Here is an 18,554-nt window from a genome sequence, read left to right as displayed (position 1 = left end):
ATGCTGGATACTGAACTCCTTCCTTCCAGCACACTATTAACCTAGGTTATCTACTCAGGGACCATTTTTAAGCCCCATGGTAGATTTATATTTGGAATTTGCAAAAGTACAGTCCTTGCCTAATCCCTCTCCATTACACCACAGGCATGGATCTGCAATGGAGAGGTGTTGGCATCCATGGCATACAAGTTAGGAGATGGCATCCAGTAAGGTCTATCTCTGGCCTTGGCTGCTCCACTTCAGAATCTTTAGGATCAAATATAACAGCACACCTCACAAGCTTTCCTGTTGCGTTCCCCATTCAGGCCTGAGCAAACAGTTCAGCTGGAGTTTGTTGCCAGCCATATGCCTATAGACTTCACCAGACACATACCAGACACAGACCCCACAGCTCTGCCTTCCTGTTCCTCTGTTGCCTACCAACAACAGGAAAATGGAACTTCAAGGCAGAGGAATTCAGGAGACACTAATAACATTTTAAATTAAGTTCTGTACTGAGAGAGGACTTTTTTTAGGGCTCTTTCCTAGGTCTACATCGAATCCAACACAGTATAACTCCAACTCTGGCTGTAGTTCCCCACAGCTACTCAGCAGAAAGCAAACACAATCCTCACAAAAGAATACCAAATGTATGTATTTTGACCTTCCTTAATTATTTTCTGCATCTATAATCATAGTGCATTCACAGACAAATGTAAAAACCTATAATCTAAATGAAGGAACCACTCCTCCACAGGGAAAGACAGAATGTTATAATTTTTCCATTTTAAAAATGTTAAGAAGGTAATTACATGCTATTTCCAGTGAAAGCATGTTATTTATTTCTCAGAATGATTCAATAATACTTAAGAAGTCTTTTCTGAATATACCAACAGATCATTTTTGAGCCTGTTTATAAATGAAATATTAAATGAGAACAAAAATAGTCGCAATGCCAACACCTCTGCAAGCAAAACTTTTCCTTCACCTTCAACGTTGGTTAGCAAAATAACAGGCATGCTGCTCATTTGTTTTCTGTTGTCTGCAGAGAGGTCAGCCTGATGTTATTTCAGTTACTACACCTGCCAGTGAGGCTCTTCTCCCTGTAGCTGTGGCTTGACAAGGAAGGTGGCTCTTTCTGTTGGCTCTGCAAAACATTTGACTGACCCAAGTCCTGTGCTATCCTAAGTCTTCCAGTGTTTGAAAAAAGAGTTGTTAATCCCTGGGATGCCTTTTGTTTTCAGTTACTAGGAGGCAAAATATTCTTTGGTGCCTCGTGCTGTGAAGTTTATGGGTGATTACCTCTATTGCAAAAAAAATACTCAAGCAGCAGCTCTTTCTGCTGCCAAGAGAAGCTCCAGGCCTTGCATTTGGAGCAGAGCATCACATGTATAGAAAGCACCGTATACAGCTGGGCCTTAGGGCAAGGGATGAATAGTAGCTATAAGAAAATATCCTTATCTCAAAGACCAAAAGGATGTCAACAGTTGCAGGTGTCATCTGTTAGAACCAGGCAGGTAAACACTAAATAGTAAACACTCTTTGCAAACACTGAGCTCAGAGAGTTGCAGCCTCCCAGATGGAAATCAAGATCCCAGAGTAGAACTCCTGTGTCTGTGTAGTATTATTTCCAAAGAACATGATTGATCCACGCATTCTGTGTTTCCCATATCCTGACAGAACCCATGGTATGCTCCCTACCATGGGTACCAGACACCACCCTCAGTTTTTCACTTGGATTCTCCCACATTGATACTTTCACCCATTCAGATCCAAAACAGAGAAAATGGATGTTACTTGTTAAGCAGGTCAGGAATGCCAAGTCCCTGTTATCAGCAAACCCCTCTGAGTCCATGCAGCATTGCTCTGATAGATCACATTGATGCACAAATGAAGGAGGAAGCAGAGGTAGTATTTTGTCTATGGAACTTTTCTAAACTTGCAAAGTATTCAATAAGGTATTTAGTATTCCTGTGCTGCTGAAAGCAGTTCTGTTTCTAAACCCAAAGTACCTGTGACTTTCCTCTCTCCCTTGGCCATCTGGCATTTCCTTGTCTAACAGACTTGAAAGTGACTGTTCCTCCCCAGGGATCCTTACAGATGTACATGTAGACGTCTCAAAGAAGGGGGTGAACATCAGAAAACCCATCTTTCCCCAGCTATCCTCATTGGTGCGGTTACCTATAAAGCCGTGATTACCACACATTTATTCTCTACAGGTGCCATGTGAGAAGTTCAGCTCACTCAAATTAGTAGCTGGGATGAAGGGTGCAATACAAATATTGCTTAACATAAACCCGGATCCTTAGGATTAGTGTCGTGGCTCCCCAAGATGCCGCTGGCACAGGACTGGGTGCAGCTCTGTGTCGGACTTCTGCAGCCTCCCCGTCGTGCCAACGGGCAGGGTGCCCCAAGGGGTCATCTCTTCACCAGGACCCCTCTGCCGAGACGCTCCCCAGCCCAACGAAGCGCCACAAGCCAATCAATCTCCTGCACACCGAAGCATCTCGGTCAGCTGCAGCAACGCCGGCTCCCCGTCCCTCCTCTCCTCAGCCCTGCCCCTACCCCGCATCTTCCTCCACCTCGGTGCCCGGCCCCGGGGCAAGAACGCGCCCCCGAGCCTGCGGCGTCCACGGGGTCGGGCCGGGCCTGCGCAGGCCCTCGGGGGGCGCGGCCCCTCTGAGGGAGGGCACGGGCGGCGGCGCAGAAGGAGGCGGGGGCCGGCGGGTCCCGGCACCCCTGGGGCGGGCAGGGGGCGGGAGCGGCGGCGCCCCCCGGCCGCCGAGGGGCCGCGCCGGGCGCTGGGGCGGGGTCTGCGGGCGCCGGCAGGGCGGGCGGCGGCGGGCGCCACGTCGGCAGCGGGGACGGGCGGAGGAGTAAAGTCTGAGCCGACCCGGGCAGGCCGAGCGAGCTGTGAGTGCCGTGCGGTGAGTGAGAGAGGGAGGGATGAATGGATGGATGGATGGATGGATGGATGGGTGGGTGGGTGGATGAGCGGCCGCTACCCCCGGCCCCGCCGCCAACCGGGCAACCCCGGAGCGCCCTCCCTGCCTCCCCGTGGATGAAGGGGAACTTCCAGGGGAGGAGGCGGGAGAGCACCCGGCGCGCCCCGGCGGAGCCGCTGGCGGGAGAGGCGGGTCAGGGATGCGGAGTCGCCGCCACCTGCCCCCGGCGCGGGCACAGCCCGGCCGCCTTTGTGCTGCCTGCCGCGGCTCCGCGGGGCGGGAGGGCCGGGCCGGGCGTAGCGGCTCCGCCGCGGCCTTGGCTGCCACGTCAGTGCCGCCGCCCTGCGCCGAGATGCCGGCAGTGCCCGCGCCGCCCCGGCCGGGGTTATGGGCGGAGGACGCTGCCGGGCCGCCTCCGCAGCTCCGCCGGGCGCGCAGGTAGCTGCGAGGGGAGGAAGCGGCGGGGACTGCGGGGCCTCGGCCGCCAGAGGGTAAGGGGGGGCGGCTCCTGGCTGCGGGACCGAGGGCAAGGGGGCTGCTCTGCCCTGCCGCTGCCACCCTCTCTGGGCCGGGCGCCCATGGAGGAGCGGTCCCCCCACCTGGGAGGGAGGGCAGTGGAAGGAGCTGTACTCGCCTCGGCCTGGCTCCTGTATGGTCTTTTTCTCCCTCGAGAATTTTTCCGACCCAGTAGAAGCTTTCTTTCGGGTTTTCTTCTTTTTAAACTTTGCAGTGTTCAGATGTTTGCTGTAGTAACGTGCTCTTTGTTTCATCCATGTCTCTGGAGTCCAGCTTGATGGAGTAGCATATGAAGAGGTTTTTTGTGAACTGTTTGGGACTGGCTTAGCTTTCCACATTAACCTAGCCTAGGCGTTTATGTGGTGTGGCCTGAAGATCAAGGCAAGTTGATTTAGCCGTATGCCTGGTTCTGGGCATTGTATGAACTGCAGATACTGCCTCTGGATACAATTAAATGCTTCCTTCTGCTCATTGAATTCAGGTGAAAATGAGAACTCTGAATCTGGATGTCCCTCTGTAAGGAATGTAAATATCAAGTACATGTAGCATGTTTCAGTGTTTCCACTGCATTGCTTCAGGCAGGATGCCTCTATATAACTGGAGGTGTACATACAAGATTGCTTAGTTTAATATGTAGGTACTGGTTTGTATGCACATCAGTTTTAAGACTGCTCAGTAAATATTATCCAGCATATCATGTAAAGCTTTCTGTTAAACTGTGGCTAAATATTCAGAGAAGTTAGTATTGCTTCCTCAGTGTAGAAATGGGCAGCGCTGCACAAGTGCAAACTGAAAAGTGGTCCTTGTCCAGCAAGTGACCAGGTCTAAATGTCAGGTAGGAGCCAACAGAGAGGTGGTGGATGCTAGGGAAAAGACTATTTTATTAGCAGAGGTAGCAAGGACGTTCAGAAGCTGCTTTACCACTGGCTGTTAGGCACAGTCCAGTTTTGTCTTTGAGGGTCTTCTGGAAAAGGAGATCCAAGACTGATCTGGAGCTCAGGCTTTAGGAAAGTGTTAAAAGAAATGGGGAAGGCTCTTCTGAAAACTGAGCTAGGAGGAGGCAGAGGATGACAGAACTGGTAAAATGGAGTTTTCATGGTCTTTCTGAAGCTGTGCCTTGCACCTTACTGGAATTTACCATGTACTTCTTAGGAACCAGTTTTGGAGAACTAGAAAAGGGCAATTCTGGTTCATGCCACCTTTGATTTTGTATCTTGTAAATCATTGCATCAGAGAAAACTTGATTGCCAGCATCAGGTGTTCTGTAGGACCTCTTCTGGACCGTGATCTATATTTTGGTTGACAGTGATGGAGAAATGGTGCATTCTCCATCTAGGGTAGATATACTGTAGTAATGTCTTGGGCAGAGTTAAGGGTTTTTTTTCCAGGAGATATTATACCGCTCTCTTGCTTTTAATCGTGGTGTGTTTGGTTTTTAATACCCATATGTTGCATTACCTTCCCAGCTGTGTTCAGTTCCCTGCATATTGTACATTACTTACAGCAACTTCTTTTGAAGGAAGCTGTAGCCCATCCTGCTGTAGGCTTGGAAGTAAGTTGTGGCTCATACCTGGAAGCTTCTGATCAACTCCTTGTGGTCTCTACTTGAAAATGCAGTCTCTTTTCCATAGCACGCTTGCTTTCAAGCTTGTCTTGCTTTGTATATAAATCTGAATTTTGAAACTTGAGTTTTAAACTGAAGGCTTCTTGAAATACTAGCTGTGCTCTTGCTTTTTACCTACATGCTTTCTACATGCCTGGATTTGTTTTTGTACTTTAATGCTGTTAGCACTGACGATTCTTGCTAAGCTCAGTCAACTCTTTCCCTTGCAGTAACCGACTGAAACAGACATTTCCATCCTAGGAGTAAGGCAGTGAAGCTGATAGTGAGGGGTTGCTTGTGCAGCTTGGAGCTGTACCCTGAAGAGCAGCCATAGGTGGGATTACCTTTTTTTGGCTTCATGATTATTTCCGTGTTTAATTTGGAGAGTAGAAACTGTTGCTCTTCCAAAAATTTAGTTCTTAAACTATCATACCTAAAAATATATTTTTTTCCGTGTACGTGAAGTACATCAGGTTCATTCAGAAACTTGCTACAGCTGTGAAAGCGGTAAAGAAGAGTTGTTCATGTGGCAAGGGTTGTTTGTTTTCCCTCAGCTCTGTAGCCAGGCTTTCTACCTGCCCAGCTGGTAGCCAGAAGGAAGAGAACTTCTTTTGTGGTGGAACAAGACAGGGCAGTGGGTTTGTTTGCAGCTCTGTCAGGTGGAAGTTCCAGCACTGGCTGCTGCTGCAGCAGCCGTCTGGAGCAGCATTAAGCTGCCAGCTGAAATTGGTCCCATCCTTGGGTTGTTTCATTGCTACCCACAAATATCTAAGTAGTGGCATTGAAACAAGCCAGTTTTCACTGGCTGCTGCTTGGGCCAGGTTTGCTGTGCTGAGACAGAAGGGCTTTTTGTCTCTAAAGTCAGACACCAAGAGCATCAGCTGAAACTTTGGAAGTTACACACATCTGTAATGATTAGAGCCCACTTCTCAGTGGAAGGCTAAAACTTCACACAAATTACTGTCCAAGAACTGCAGGCTTATTAAGGAGCATTTGTGTCTTAACATGGATTATTGTGCCTCATAGCAATCCTCATGGCAGCACATGGAGCAAGTAAAATTATCTTCATTGCCCAGGAAGAATTGGTGTCTTGGTGACAAATCTCTAAAAATGTGGCATCTTAATGCTGTACCAAGTGTGCTTCTTCCATACTGTGGGGATTTGTATTCCTGATTCCTACTGTACACTCTTGTCAGGTATGTGACAGTCACTGGTCCATAAGATGTCATTAATAGTCTTCCTTTCTTATAGGTGTATGCAGAATACTTTCGTGGAAACAATTGACTAGTAATCTTCACAAAGAAATATATTTGGTGAGTAAGTTTTATTTCAATCAGCTTTGATGTGAATGTACTTGTGCCTATGCCATTACTTCTAGAGCTTCTTGGTGCTTTCATTCAGGATCCTAAACACTGTTAATGTTACAAATAGCTCTTGAATTAAAAACCTTCTTTTAAACAATTTTTTTTTTTTTAGCCACAGTGTAAAACATTTAAGCTTTCTATGTATTTCATTTCCTGACAGTATGGAAGTGTGTTTCCTTTCAAATCAGTTGAGTGACTTTGATCTTTATTTTTTAAATTTTTTTGTATCAAGGCTACAATTTATTTTAATATATTGTTAAGAGAGATGAGAAGTTATCCCATATCTCTTGAATGAATAGACAATAGACAAATCTTCATAAGCACACAGAGAAAAAAACCCAAGAAGTAGTTGAAGTAGTTTACATTTATCCCTGTTCTAAGATCTGGGTTTGCTTCCACTTCTTGGCATGACAAAACACAGATGAAGAAGGAAACTGGAGTGTGCCAATGATAGGATAAATTTTGGCTTCATGAATGTCCATATGAGTTTTTCTGGGCCTCATGGGGACCCTGCCTCATTCCATGTCATCATTCAATGAACATGTTAAATGAAGCTGGAGGCTTTTCTGCAGTGACACAAGTGAATTTGGCATCACAGGATGAAAATGCAGAAGAAAGATCTCTTTGCTTGCTTTCTTCTTCCCTTTTTCTTTGGCCAGTCTTAGTGTACTTTGAAGAAGATTCTGAAAACTTCTGAGAAGAGTTCCAAAGTTCAGGTCTCTGATAAATCTTTGCCTTGTTGCGTACAGCTGTGGTACTGGTAATCATTGTAACTAATGATTCAGTGCGTAGTGGGACTTTGAATGGGCAGCTTCCAAGTTTCCAAAGTTCCTTAAGCTATAGCATGTCTGAATGACTGACCTCTGCACGAAAGTCTTACACTTGCATCTCTAGGTCGCTGTCTTTGGTTTCAGCTGAGTTGTAATCTCTGTTGGGTCTCATGAACTTTGCTTTCTCTTCTTCGTGGGGACACATCTTCAGGGGAAAGCTTGAACAGGACCTTCCCTTAGGATACACTGCAGTCTGGTCACCAGGGGACTTTTTGATGCAAAGCAGGACATAGATCTTAATAGACAAAGGAGGCATTGAGTGCTTTTACCTCCACAGTATTATGTAAAATCTATCTCCAGTTTTTGAGGAAAAAAGTTGTTTTCCTGCCCTTTTGCTCTGAAGACTGGATGAAGCAATCTGCCACCAAGTGGTTATTCCAGGCCTTTGACCTCCAGTCAATAGAAATACTCATCTTAAGTCTCTGGAAGGGAGCCAGGTTTAAAACATGCTTCTGTGCATATCCTGTTCACCAGATATGCTGCACTGTGTTTAGTACACAGGATTTTTTGCATCACTTTTCAGAGCCTTTCAAGTCTCCTGAGGTATTAAATTGGATACAAAGATGCATAATGCAAACTGTAACATAGATATTTGAAAATTTTCTGTAGAAGTTCTTTGTTGGATCTTGGTTTTGATTCTCTAGGATTCCCTGGAGAGCTTCTACAGAAAAACAAAAGGACGTGAATTGTGCTTTGCGAGATCTTGTGTGCCAAGTGATGTTTTGGGTCAGGCTGTGAGACTTTTCTGACAGCGATGTGATTCTGTTTTCACTTGCCCTGATATCATAGAACTGTGAATAAAACCTAGTACAGGCTGGTTGGGCACATCTCTTGCAGCATCAAAGAGTCATCAAGGTTGGAAGAGATTTTCAAGATCATCCTGTCCAGCCACTCACCTAGCATCCCTGGAATGCTTCCAGGCACCTGTAAAACCACCCATCAAACAGTAGTTTTCAGCTTTCTGATCTGAAAATCCCTGAAGGCTGTCTTCTGTGTAGAACAAATTCAGTCCTACCAGCAATGACTTCCTTGCCTTAGCTGCTGTTCTCAGGTGTGTGTAGTTCTCCGTTGACTTCTGGGCCCTGATAGCAGCAGGTTGCCAGTGCCTGAAGAGAGACCACTGGGGTCTGTCTAGATGCAGGTGAAGCATGTCTACTTAACTTTTAAGGAAAAGCTTGGGATAAACAATTATGTGACCTTGAGGTTCTAGGAAAGGTAATGGGAAGGAATGCCTAATCTTAACCGCTTTTTGTATATAGTGCTGTGATTTTATATGTGCTGCTATTTTTTTTTTTTCTACTGTACCTTTAAACTAGATTAGAAACTCTTCTGTGAAATCCCCCTGCCAATACATTGCTTTGCTCGTTTAGCTTTGCAGGAGCTGAAACCAAATCTGACAGTCTAAACTAGATGGTGGAGAATTTTGAAAGTATCCCTTACCTGTCTTGTCTGCCAGTCTTACTCTAACTCTTCCTGTTGGACAAATCTTATTTTAATTAAATACTGGTATTATGTCATGTAAAACAGATTCTAGGGATTTCATCTGGGCTGTATCTGCTGTTAGTGTTGCTGTGTTCAGTATATTCTTAATAGCAGAAAATGCTAAACCTTGTGTGAAGTCTTGTGATGGTTTCTAGTGTTCTACCTATGTCTGAAACTGGTATCTTACTCCAACTCCCCTCTAAACTTTTTGATAATCCCTGACAGTGTTTTCTTTGTCCTCTTAAGATTAAATAACTTTTCTGAATCTCTTATGTGGGATTGTTGGCAGAAACATTTTGAAGCTCAAACAAGTAATTTCAGCTGGTGTTCTTTTAGGAGTTACATGCTGTCTAGATACAAATAAGTTAATGAAGGTAGTTCTTTATAAAAAATAAAATACCTCTGGCTTTACTAATTTGTATCGAGTCTGCTTTAAAACTGTTTTGATCACTTTTTCATTCCTTTGTTTGAATTAAGACTTGCTAGGTTCTGGCTTTTATTTTACTCTTTTTAGGACTTTGCCTAAGGCAGCGTTTAAACTCTTTGCAAGTTGGTGGTAATCATCTTCATGACTGAAATGGCCAGACGTTAATTAGGAATGTAGTTGCTTGATCTTGATAGAGATATCTTGATTGAATAATGTCAGGCCCGTCAGTTTCTTCTGTCTGCCCTTTCTTACAGTGCTTTATATTATTTCAAAAAAAGCAACAAACCTACATGGAACTTCACATAGTGAGGATGAATATTGTATTTCTTTCAGCTTGCATCTTTTCTCAGAACCTGATTGTCCTCAGTTGCTCCCTGTGATTGGTCAGGTTATTTTTTTTTATTTTCTTCCTGTTATTTGTGATTACATAAAATAACAAGAATAACAAGGAGTTCTATAATTTATACTTTTTAAAATTGTCTTTTAGCCCTCATGTGTTTTCCATCCTGGTGTGTTGTTACTCTACAACTTCCTCATGAGTGGAAGCAGGGGGGCAGACACTGATCTCTTCCCTCTGGTAACCAGTGACAGGACCCAAGGGAATGGCATAAAGCTGTTAAGGGAATTTTAGGGTGGATATTAGGAAAAGGCTCCCCCAGGGTGTGGTTGGATACTGGAACAGCTGTCCAGGGAAGTGGTCACAGCACGAGCCTGACAGAGCTCAAGAAGCGTTTGGACAATGCTCTCAGGTACATGGTGTGATTCTAGGGGCTGCCCTGTGCAGGGCCAGGAGCTGGACTTAAGTGGTCCTTGTGGTTTCCTCTCAGCTTGGGATATCATATGATCCTTTCCTATTTCTTAGCTGACATGTTTGCATTTCTGGCTTTTGAGTGGCATTTGTTCAGCATTTCCATCAAACTGGCCATCCCGGTAGTAGGTATTTTTGCTTGCTTTCCTGTTCAGCTTCTTGTGTGTTCTGAGCCCTTAACTTATACCCTTAGTGCTGATTGGGAGGACTCTTTAATATTCAATTGAGGCTTGCTTCTCATCCAAAGGTCTATGATTTAGTACGTGGGTGCTAGCTTTTAGTGTGATGTTTTAACTTCATAATAATACTGTGAGGATTTTAGCTCTTATTTTCCAGATGAGTCTTCTCATCTGCTTCTGCCTCCACATTCCTTCTTCAGATCCCAGCCTCTGCTTTCTCACCCAGGGCATGTACAAAGAGCTCTGGGCACAGCAAGAGAAGCGGGAATTATTTTTGTGGTGCTTGTTGACTCCTGGAAGAAATTAAATGATTCAAAGACTTATGCAGAGGGAAAGGAGCTAAGAGGTCACTGGCAAAAAGAGAGAAGCATGCTGACTGGTGTCATGTGACTTGTTTTTCCTTTTTCTGACCTTGGTGCTTGCTGAGGAGGGAAAGCAAGATTAGCAGGAGGACTCGGGAGGAGGCAGGACTTAATATCAAGGCCTGCTTTGGCGGGGGAGGAAAGCAGGAAGGAAACCTGGACTGGTTAGTACTTTCTTCCCTTCCAGAGAAAAAATTCTATAATCAGAGCTGCTGATTGAGCTTTCTCTTATGCTTCCTCTGTCAGGGACTGCTGCTCTAGAACTCCTCTAGGAAACAGCTTCTAATGTAAAGAAATCTTCCCTAAATGTTTCCATTGGAGAGTTTGCATAGAGTTAAAGCAGTTTAGGTCTGCTTCTTCCACCACACCATTTATGCAGTTCTGTGTCAAGATAAATCGTGTGTTTCTGTTGCTGTCTTCATCTTGTTTTCATGACATTTGTTCAAATTATGCTGCAAGGACTTGGTGTTTTTAAACAGCTTTCCAAGTACTAGCAGATCTCACAGGCATGCTGCTCTTGTTTCTCTAGTGGCCATCTCCTCTATGATCACTAGGCTTTTTTTCCAGTACTTAAACATAAGCTCTTGTATGGCAGTAGCTGTTTTGTTTTCCTACTTGCTGTCTTCCTGATTGCTTTTTGAGATGCACTTGGTGTGGTGTGGCAGCTCTCACCAAGTGTAAAGTTTAAGTATTGAGCCTAGTTGAAGAATGCAAAAGCACAGTCTGATAATAAAAATAGGAGCAATTTGACAGGACCTGCTAGCTTGTCTAATAATGAAGAAGAAGTTATCTTTGTGGAACTTAATCTACTTGAATTTTGGATTAATGGATTTTGGATTAATTTTACATTTATGCTTTGCCAGAAAAGATGAATAGCACGTGTGAATTTCTTTTTTCAGGCAATAATGAATCAAATGGACAAAAACCAACAGGAAGTCCCATCCAACATTCATGATGAACCACCAGAAGGTATGCATTAGTTTTCATGAAATGAAGTAAATCAATCAGTTCTCTCTAAAAATGGATCTGCAAGCTGAACACTTCAACTTTCTTTTACATAACAGTAAACAAACCAACCCTGGGATGACATGGGCCTGGATTATTGTTCACTTCTGCATTATCCTGATTACAAAAAGGCCACTGAATATAACTGAGTAAACAACTGGACCTATAAATTATAGAGAAGATGGACAGTTACTGAAGGACCTAATTTGCAGATTAGTTTGCAGAGATATGACTTGATCTAATGGGCATTTATTTCTGCTATTCATTATGTGAGACATAAAGAGCCCAGCTTCATTTTTGGATGCGTTGCTCTGTTCATAGTGCATGTGACTTTTATGCAAGATGCATAAAAAAAAATAAAAGTTCATTACTGCTTCTGGAGACTGTTGTCCATCATACAATTAACAGTGGTTCCAACTGTTCACAATCTCATGGTTTCATAAAATCAAGCACGCACTTGACTTTGTTAATGCAGTGACATTGTGGTCTCCTGAACCAGCTGAATATTAAATTGGTTATTAGATCTGCAGAGGAAATGCAGTTGCAAATGAGCAGAGTTTCTTCTAAGCTGTGGACTGGCAGGATTGAGCAGAGTCCTGTTTGCATAATGTGACTGCAAGTATACTAGATCAAAAGCCATTCTTGGCGTGTAAAAAAACATGTTCTTATGTGTGTTCTGTCTGCTCTTGCTTTAAAACCAAATGTGTTGGATGTAGAGGTCGGTGAGTCATGATTCCTCTCGGTTCATTGCTTTTCAGTTTATAATGGCCTTTTAAAGTTCTGTTTGTTGGTCTGGGTTTTTTTTCACCTCAGCTTTTATATGTTGTATAACCAAACAATTTACTTCATTTGAACAACAGTATTATCCACTAACTGTAGCAGAAAGGATTGAAGTCGAGTAGCTCACTCTATTCTTAACAGCTATTAGGCAAGAAACACAAGTAGAAGAAGATGAGAGGAAAGGGAAGAATAGGTTTTCATAGCACAGAAATTCTTCAGCTCTGTTATACTCGTTATAGTAGCATGGTGTGAGGACAAAAAGTCTTGCGCTTTTGGTGTTAAGATCCCAGAAGCATTTCTGATAGCAAATGCCTGATTGGAAACTACACCTTAATGTGTTATCTTCAAGTCTGATTTTTAAGGCTGGGTTTTGTTTGCTTAGTTGTTAGGGGCTTTTTTGCCTTAAAGGTTTAATTGTGTTTGATACATGTTAAACGTCATATATAGAAAGTGAACAGTAGTCTGAAAAATAGAACCAATTCTGTATTGAATAGGGCAGTAGGCATTTTTTATCTTCCTAGAATAGTCATTAGGTTTTCCAGATTCAGAGTATAACAGCAGAATTTGATGATCACTGGTTATTCCAAAATTTTATTTAAAATCTGTTAGCAGCTAAGACTTATTTTCTTCTGCACATTTTTCCTTTTAGTATGACAATAACTAGTTTGATTATGAAATCTAAATAGATGGAGAAAGTTGGTGTAGTTAGAGGGAGTAGAATGAAGCACAGCTCATCTTAACATAAACTCCATCCTTGAAGAGGCTTTTTCCTTTTGCTTCTGATTCACATGCACTCTTCAAGCCTTATGAGTTTAGTTAAAATACTGGAATACCCTTGGAAAGCAACCCCATTTTGAATGTTGTGCAAGGTGTTATACATGACACACTTACACCATCATAGAAAGATGGCCAAATGTGGATGGAAGGATACCAGTTCAATGCTGGCAAAATCATCTTCCTGAACAGGCTGCCAGAATACTCCTTAGAGGAAAGGCTCAATTCCAAAAATAATTTGCAGTTTTTCTTAAAGATAGAAATAGTTCTGGTTTGTTCAAATCACGCTCAACAAGCTTGGTGCCCAAAGGCTTTAAAGAATGTGTAGAAGAAGCTTTTGTGCTCCTGCTTTTTATGAGTAGTGCTATTCTAAGGTGATATTTTCTGCCTTGAGAGCAGTGCCAACCTTTGCAACCGACGTTCATTCAAACTCTTGTTCATTCTTGGATTCCTTTCAGTGGGAAGCTGGCTGCAAGATGGCCTGGTAGAGCCAACTCCTGGATAGGGAACTTGTGTCATTTTCTCAGTACTCCATAAATCACAGAATATTCTGAGTTGGAAAGCACCCACAAGCATCATCGAGCCCAACTCTTAATGGAGGGCCTATGTGATCAACCCACAACCTTAGTGTTATCAGCACCATGTCTACATGACTGAGCCAATCTCCTTAGATTTAGGCATGATCTGGTATTCTTTGGAAACGTACTCTTTAGAAAAAAGGAGACCAGGCATGTGTGTCCTAAAACAGAAATCAACTGGCAATAAAACTCTGTAGTGCTGGATGTTTGCTAGAGCTCATGGATGGTGCAAATAGAATGGAAATGGAATGTGCCAGCCATTACCAGAAGTTACTTATACACCATCACATTCTGTATTTACACCTGTGAAATAGAGTAGATGTCAATGGACTGGCTACCTGAAGTAAGGTAAAGACAAATACATAAAGGTTACATTTGTTTGTTTCTCTTATTATTTTTCAAGTTAGTTATGATGGATCATTTTTTGCCTACATCAGTTCAGATTCAGTGAAATCAGCTCTTAAAATTCAGAGGGATGAAACTTTATGCCTATTTCACCCTGATGATAGTGAACCAGTTAAGTGGAAGTGAAACGGTTTCTGACCAAATTTGTTATAAGTTCTATTAGTCTGGTCACAAGAATCCTCTAGTGAATAAACCCTAGACACTGGATTTTATGGCAGACTCTGCATACTTCCTCCTGAGTGTGATGCTTTAAGACTTTCTATGTAAATAGAAATTCTGATCTGTGTGTTTGTGTTGGCAATGCATTTTTGCTAGAGATGTCCATGTTGAAAGCTGCTGGCCTAGAATAAACCAGCAAGAGTATTACATGGCTGTCATTTATGTTTTCAGTTTTCATTACCCTTTCTATAATCTATATCACTTTCTTAATTAAGAGACTAATGTGAGCTGGAAGGACTTTCAGTATTTTCAACTCATTTGGGTTTCACTATTCTGTATCCTTGTTTTCCTTTTTTGTCAACTTTGTAGAAAATTCTCTCATTTAGGTGGCACCTTTTGCTTGAGTTATTCCAGTCATGCACATATGAACTCTGACCTCTACAGTTTTTTAATGAATTCTGAGTCCTAGGTCAGTCCTGGCACCATCACAAACGTATTGGCAGCGCATGGGAAGTTGCTCACCCTAGTTTTCATCTTGTAGTAGATGAGTGCTGGGACATGACTCTTGGAATCTGTGCTCTGGATGCAAGTTGTGGGCAGTGAGGGCACTGGGGACAGATCTGTTCAGCTGGTTCTCCTAAGGCATGTTGCGGCGGAAAGTGTGTTGGCAGGGCTGGACAGAGGTCTCCTGTGCCTCTAGAGCTGTTTTTTTCTTTCTTGCTACCTCCTAGAGTAGTTGTCCTCCTCCAAGCCTGTTATTTCTGCTCCTGACTCCCTCACCTTTTTATTTCATGTCTGTTTATTCCCTAGCTCTGCCCACTGTGGTTCCACTTGCTCTTTTCTTGGTTTCCCTGTTGTTTGTTATTTGGAGCTAGGTGTATGAGCATCCAAAAAAGCAGCCTGCAAGGTAAGTATAGACTGTATGCAATGGCTGTTAGGCTAGAAAAGGAAATACTTTTGAGTAACACTTTTTTGAAAATGCTTAAATCCTGGTGCTGAGATTGATTTGCTTGTTGTTCCTTCCCTCAGGGTCACTCAAAGATCACCCGCAGCAGCAGGCTGGCATACTTTCTCGTGTGACTGGTGGCCTCTTCAGTGTCACAAAGGGAGCTGTTGGTGCCACGATTGGAGGTGTTGCTTGGATTGGAGGGAAGAGCTTGGAAATTACCAAAACAGCGGTCACATCTGTGCCTTCCGTGGGAGTGGGTCTAGTCAAAGGAAGTGTTTCTGCTGTAGCTGGAGGCGTTACAGCTGTAGGATCTGCTGTTGCAAGTAAAGTGCCTTTAACAGGAAAGAAAAAGGACAAGTCTGACTAAAACCAAAACTGAGACATACTCAATTCTCCAGAATATTGCATCAGTGGCATTAAAATCTGCTAAGATTGGGACCATGAGAAGCCATGTGTCTTAGACACTTCATCTTCTAACGAGTTGTGCAAGTAACTCAGTTTCATCTGAAAAGGACAGAAGCATGGCTAGCACAGCTTATGAGGATTTATTAGAGCCTAGATTGAAGCTTTGTATCTGGTGAAATGTTACGCTTGATAACTATAGAAGTGAGTGTATCTGAAGGAATAATACATATTTGAATAGTCATTTACTGTACATCTTCTGCAGTTTTGGACTAAAATGTGAATGTAGAAATTCAGTAGTCTCTGTGATGCCATTGATACAACAAGATGACAATTATTGTTCTCAGTGGTTTCCACATCTTCCTGCTAAGTATCCTTCAGCTGTGTGAAAGCACTGTTGGACATACCCAGTCTTGATTCTGAACCTGTACTTGCAGGCAGCCTGTAAACTATCCCTGACTGCATTCTGACAGTGAAGACTGGAGCAAAGAGACTGGAGGTGTGCAGAATTTGGAAATGAGAATGGGAGATAGATAGAAGTGAAAAAGTTTAACAAATGTGGTAGAAAGGATCATAAAGAGTAAACTAACTTAATGCCTTATTAGAAGAAAATCTTTTTTTACTAGGTGAAGCTGTGTAAAGAACTGTCCTGTTGTTACAGTGCAGTTTACAGAATGAGCTTTAGGCTCTTCATAAATCCTGATCTCTGAAACTTTCTCAGTTTTTACTGAAAACGTGATTGCTTCATCTCAGGTGTATTTAATAATATGCATCTATCTCCTGCAAGTGAGAACTTGCTTCTAATAAAGTTCTTATAAACACTAGAAAAAAATTACAGCCTGTGGAAAATGGGCTGATGTTTGTGGTCATCTAACACAGCTGTCTAACTTGCTAGGAATTCTTGAGTAGCTGGAAACCACTGAAGAACCAGCAAAGCTGTTCTGTCAACTCCGTGATACACCAGGTTAGCTTTTTGCTCTGTTTAAGCAAATGCAAGGAAATTTTCACTACATTTCTTGTACTTTTCACCTTGATTTTTGAGTAAAATGCAATACTTTTATTTAAAACAAACCAAAAACAGTAGATGAGGCCTTAAAAAAAAGGCAACACGATTCAAGTAATATGTATACTGACAGATTCCAAATGTTTACACCTTAAATGGGAACACCTGTACATCCTCTGCAGCGTGAGGCAAAATGCACTTGTAATGACACAGCATGAGGTTGCCTTAAAATAGAAACCATTTATGATCTTTTATTTGTGTACTGATTTTAAAAATAAGTAATGTCTTTGGAAGCCCATGGGAGGCATCTGTTCATGGTGTGTATGCAGTATTTTCGAAAAACTTTTGTTTCTATGGAGAACTTGTACACTTTTTCAGTGGCTGTGGTTGCACTAGGTGGTTATATGGGGGGGACTTTTTAAAAATGAAAAAACCCAAACATATCACTTGTCAAACTTATTCCTCTGTTCATGGGTGTTGAAAGTACACCTTGTCTCAATTATGGTATAGTAGTCACCCAATCTCTCTGAGCCATTGGTACATCAACTGCACTCTGCAACAACTTTATATCAGAAATCATATATGTTGGAAGCATGATACTTGTAAGCATGGAACTTGGGGCAGTGGGGAGAGCAAAAACCCAAGAAATTACATCTGCTCCTCTGTTAGATACACCAGCTGCTTGGTTCTGACCTGCTGCAAGGGGGAAATGAGGTAAGTTGATGCAACAAATGGAAGACACTAACTGATTTTTTATAGTCAAAGGCAAATTGTATAGAATATAGTATTGTCTAGAAGTACCAGGTAGGTCTAGAAATTAGCTAGTCTGGATATCAGAGACAATTTTGCTGCAGCATATAATTTAGTATGGTCTGCTCCCCTGCAATTTCCAGTGTAGCAATATCCCCCCAAGTGCTGCCACTAAACTCTTTAGGAGTCGCCTGTTTGGAGTCCAGTGATAATTTGTGACACTCAACCAAACTCTTCCTAATAGTTTTTCTGTAAATGGAAATGTTGAACTGGTCCTACCCATTTTTTTATTAAATTCTTTAATTTTAAACTATGACACTTGCAGCAAAGCAAGCGTGGTCAGAGATAAGCAATGTTAGGTATGTAAGGAGTTGCCAACACTCCATTATATTTTGTTCTTTACATATCCTGTAGCTATTATTTTGAGTCTTGTAAACCAAAACTTTTACATGGCATATGGGTTTAGTTTTCAAAGAGCTTTGTCCTGTATCCTGTGTGTTTTCCATTCACTTATGAAACTTGCTTCATCTTAAAAACTTGTTCCCATTCTGTCCTGGCACCTGTGAAACATTAAATTGTTGCTGTTTCAGACATTTGAAAGCTTCCTTAGTTTTGTGGAGAAAGGCATACTTAGGTATAAATCTTCCCATATTACCATGCTCCAGTGTCTTCTATTTGTGTCTACTTAGCACTAACCAGTTCTTAACAAAATCTTTAGCTTCAGTGTGTAAGCTAGGCACAGACACAGCACAAAATCCTTTGCACTAATTTTCTTTTCCCCTGGTCAATGATGCTTGGGAGTATCCAATTTTAAGATCGTAGTGAGCTGAATGGAATATGGAACTGAAGTCTTCTGGGGGAGTGAGGCTTTTCTTTTGTCTTGGGATTGTTTCTGTGGTAGCTGTATTTCACTTTGCTTCTCCCAGTCCCTGTTCCAAAAGGGGAAATGTTTATGAAGGCAGCTTGTACGCCTGACTGCTCTCTCTAGGTAGTGAAAGGCTTACTCACAGGCTGGTCCACAGTAACTGTGAGTAACAAAAGATGAGGATTTCAGCAATACAGTGTTTTGGTGACTGGGAATTTTCCTGAGGTTTTCTTGTAAATGAATCCTGTGAAGAAGAGAGAAACAGGTCCCAGGATAGAGTTAGGAATGAAGGATTGACTGAATTTTCATCTGGTAGAAGAGAAGCATTTCTGTGAATGCTTTTATTTTCAAAGGGAAAAAGAAGTTGGAACACTGAGAACACAAAATGA

The 18,554-nt window shown here is 42.5% G+C and overlaps 1 protein-coding gene across 6 annotated transcripts; it reads left to right on the top strand.

The window, feature by feature from the left end:
• The first annotated feature begins 2,790 nt into the window (after positions 1-2,790).
• TMEM263 (transmembrane protein 263) lies at positions 2,791-17,960 on the top strand. 6 transcript variants are annotated; one of them, XM_059471845.1, is made up of 5 exons: positions 2,864-2,906; positions 5,274-5,377; positions 6,295-6,356; positions 11,395-11,464; positions 15,226-17,960. In XM_059471845.1, the coding sequence occupies exons 4-5, from the start codon at positions 11,401-11,403 to the stop codon at positions 15,510-15,512; spliced, it is 351 nt and encodes a 116-aa protein (XP_059327828.1). In that variant the 5' UTR covers positions 2,864-2,906; positions 5,274-5,377; positions 6,295-6,356; positions 11,395-11,400; the 3' UTR covers positions 15,513-17,960. The 6 variants fall into 6 exon arrangements, with proteins under 6 accessions (XP_059327826.1, XP_059327831.1, XP_059327828.1 ...); XM_059471847.1 differs by lacking the exons at positions 2,864-2,906; positions 5,274-5,377 and adding exons at positions 3,362-3,415; positions 4,907-4,992; XM_059471844.1 differs by lacking the exon at positions 2,864-2,906 and adding an exon at positions 4,907-4,992.
• Positions 17,961-18,554: the final 594 nt, after the last annotated feature.

This window comes from Ammospiza nelsoni, chromosome 5, assembly GCF_027579445.1.
Source record: "Ammospiza nelsoni isolate bAmmNel1 chromosome 5, bAmmNel1.pri, whole genome shotgun sequence".
Lineage (NCBI taxonomy): Eukaryota > Metazoa > Chordata > Aves > Passeriformes > Passerellidae > Ammospiza > Ammospiza nelsoni.
Note: the sequence above shows the minus strand (reverse complement) of the source record. Positions and strands in the feature narration are given on the sequence as shown.

Bases quoted from the DNA above. Each gene is read 5' to 3' on its own strand.
- TMEM263 (XM_059471843.1), top strand. From the start codon at position 11,401: ATGAATCAAATGGACAAAAACCAACAGGAAGTCCCATCCAACATTCAT. The intron at 11,465-15,225 runs GTATGCATTAGT...TCCTTCCCTCAG, and splicing joins TCATGATGAACCACCAGAAG to GGTCACTCAAAGATCACCCG.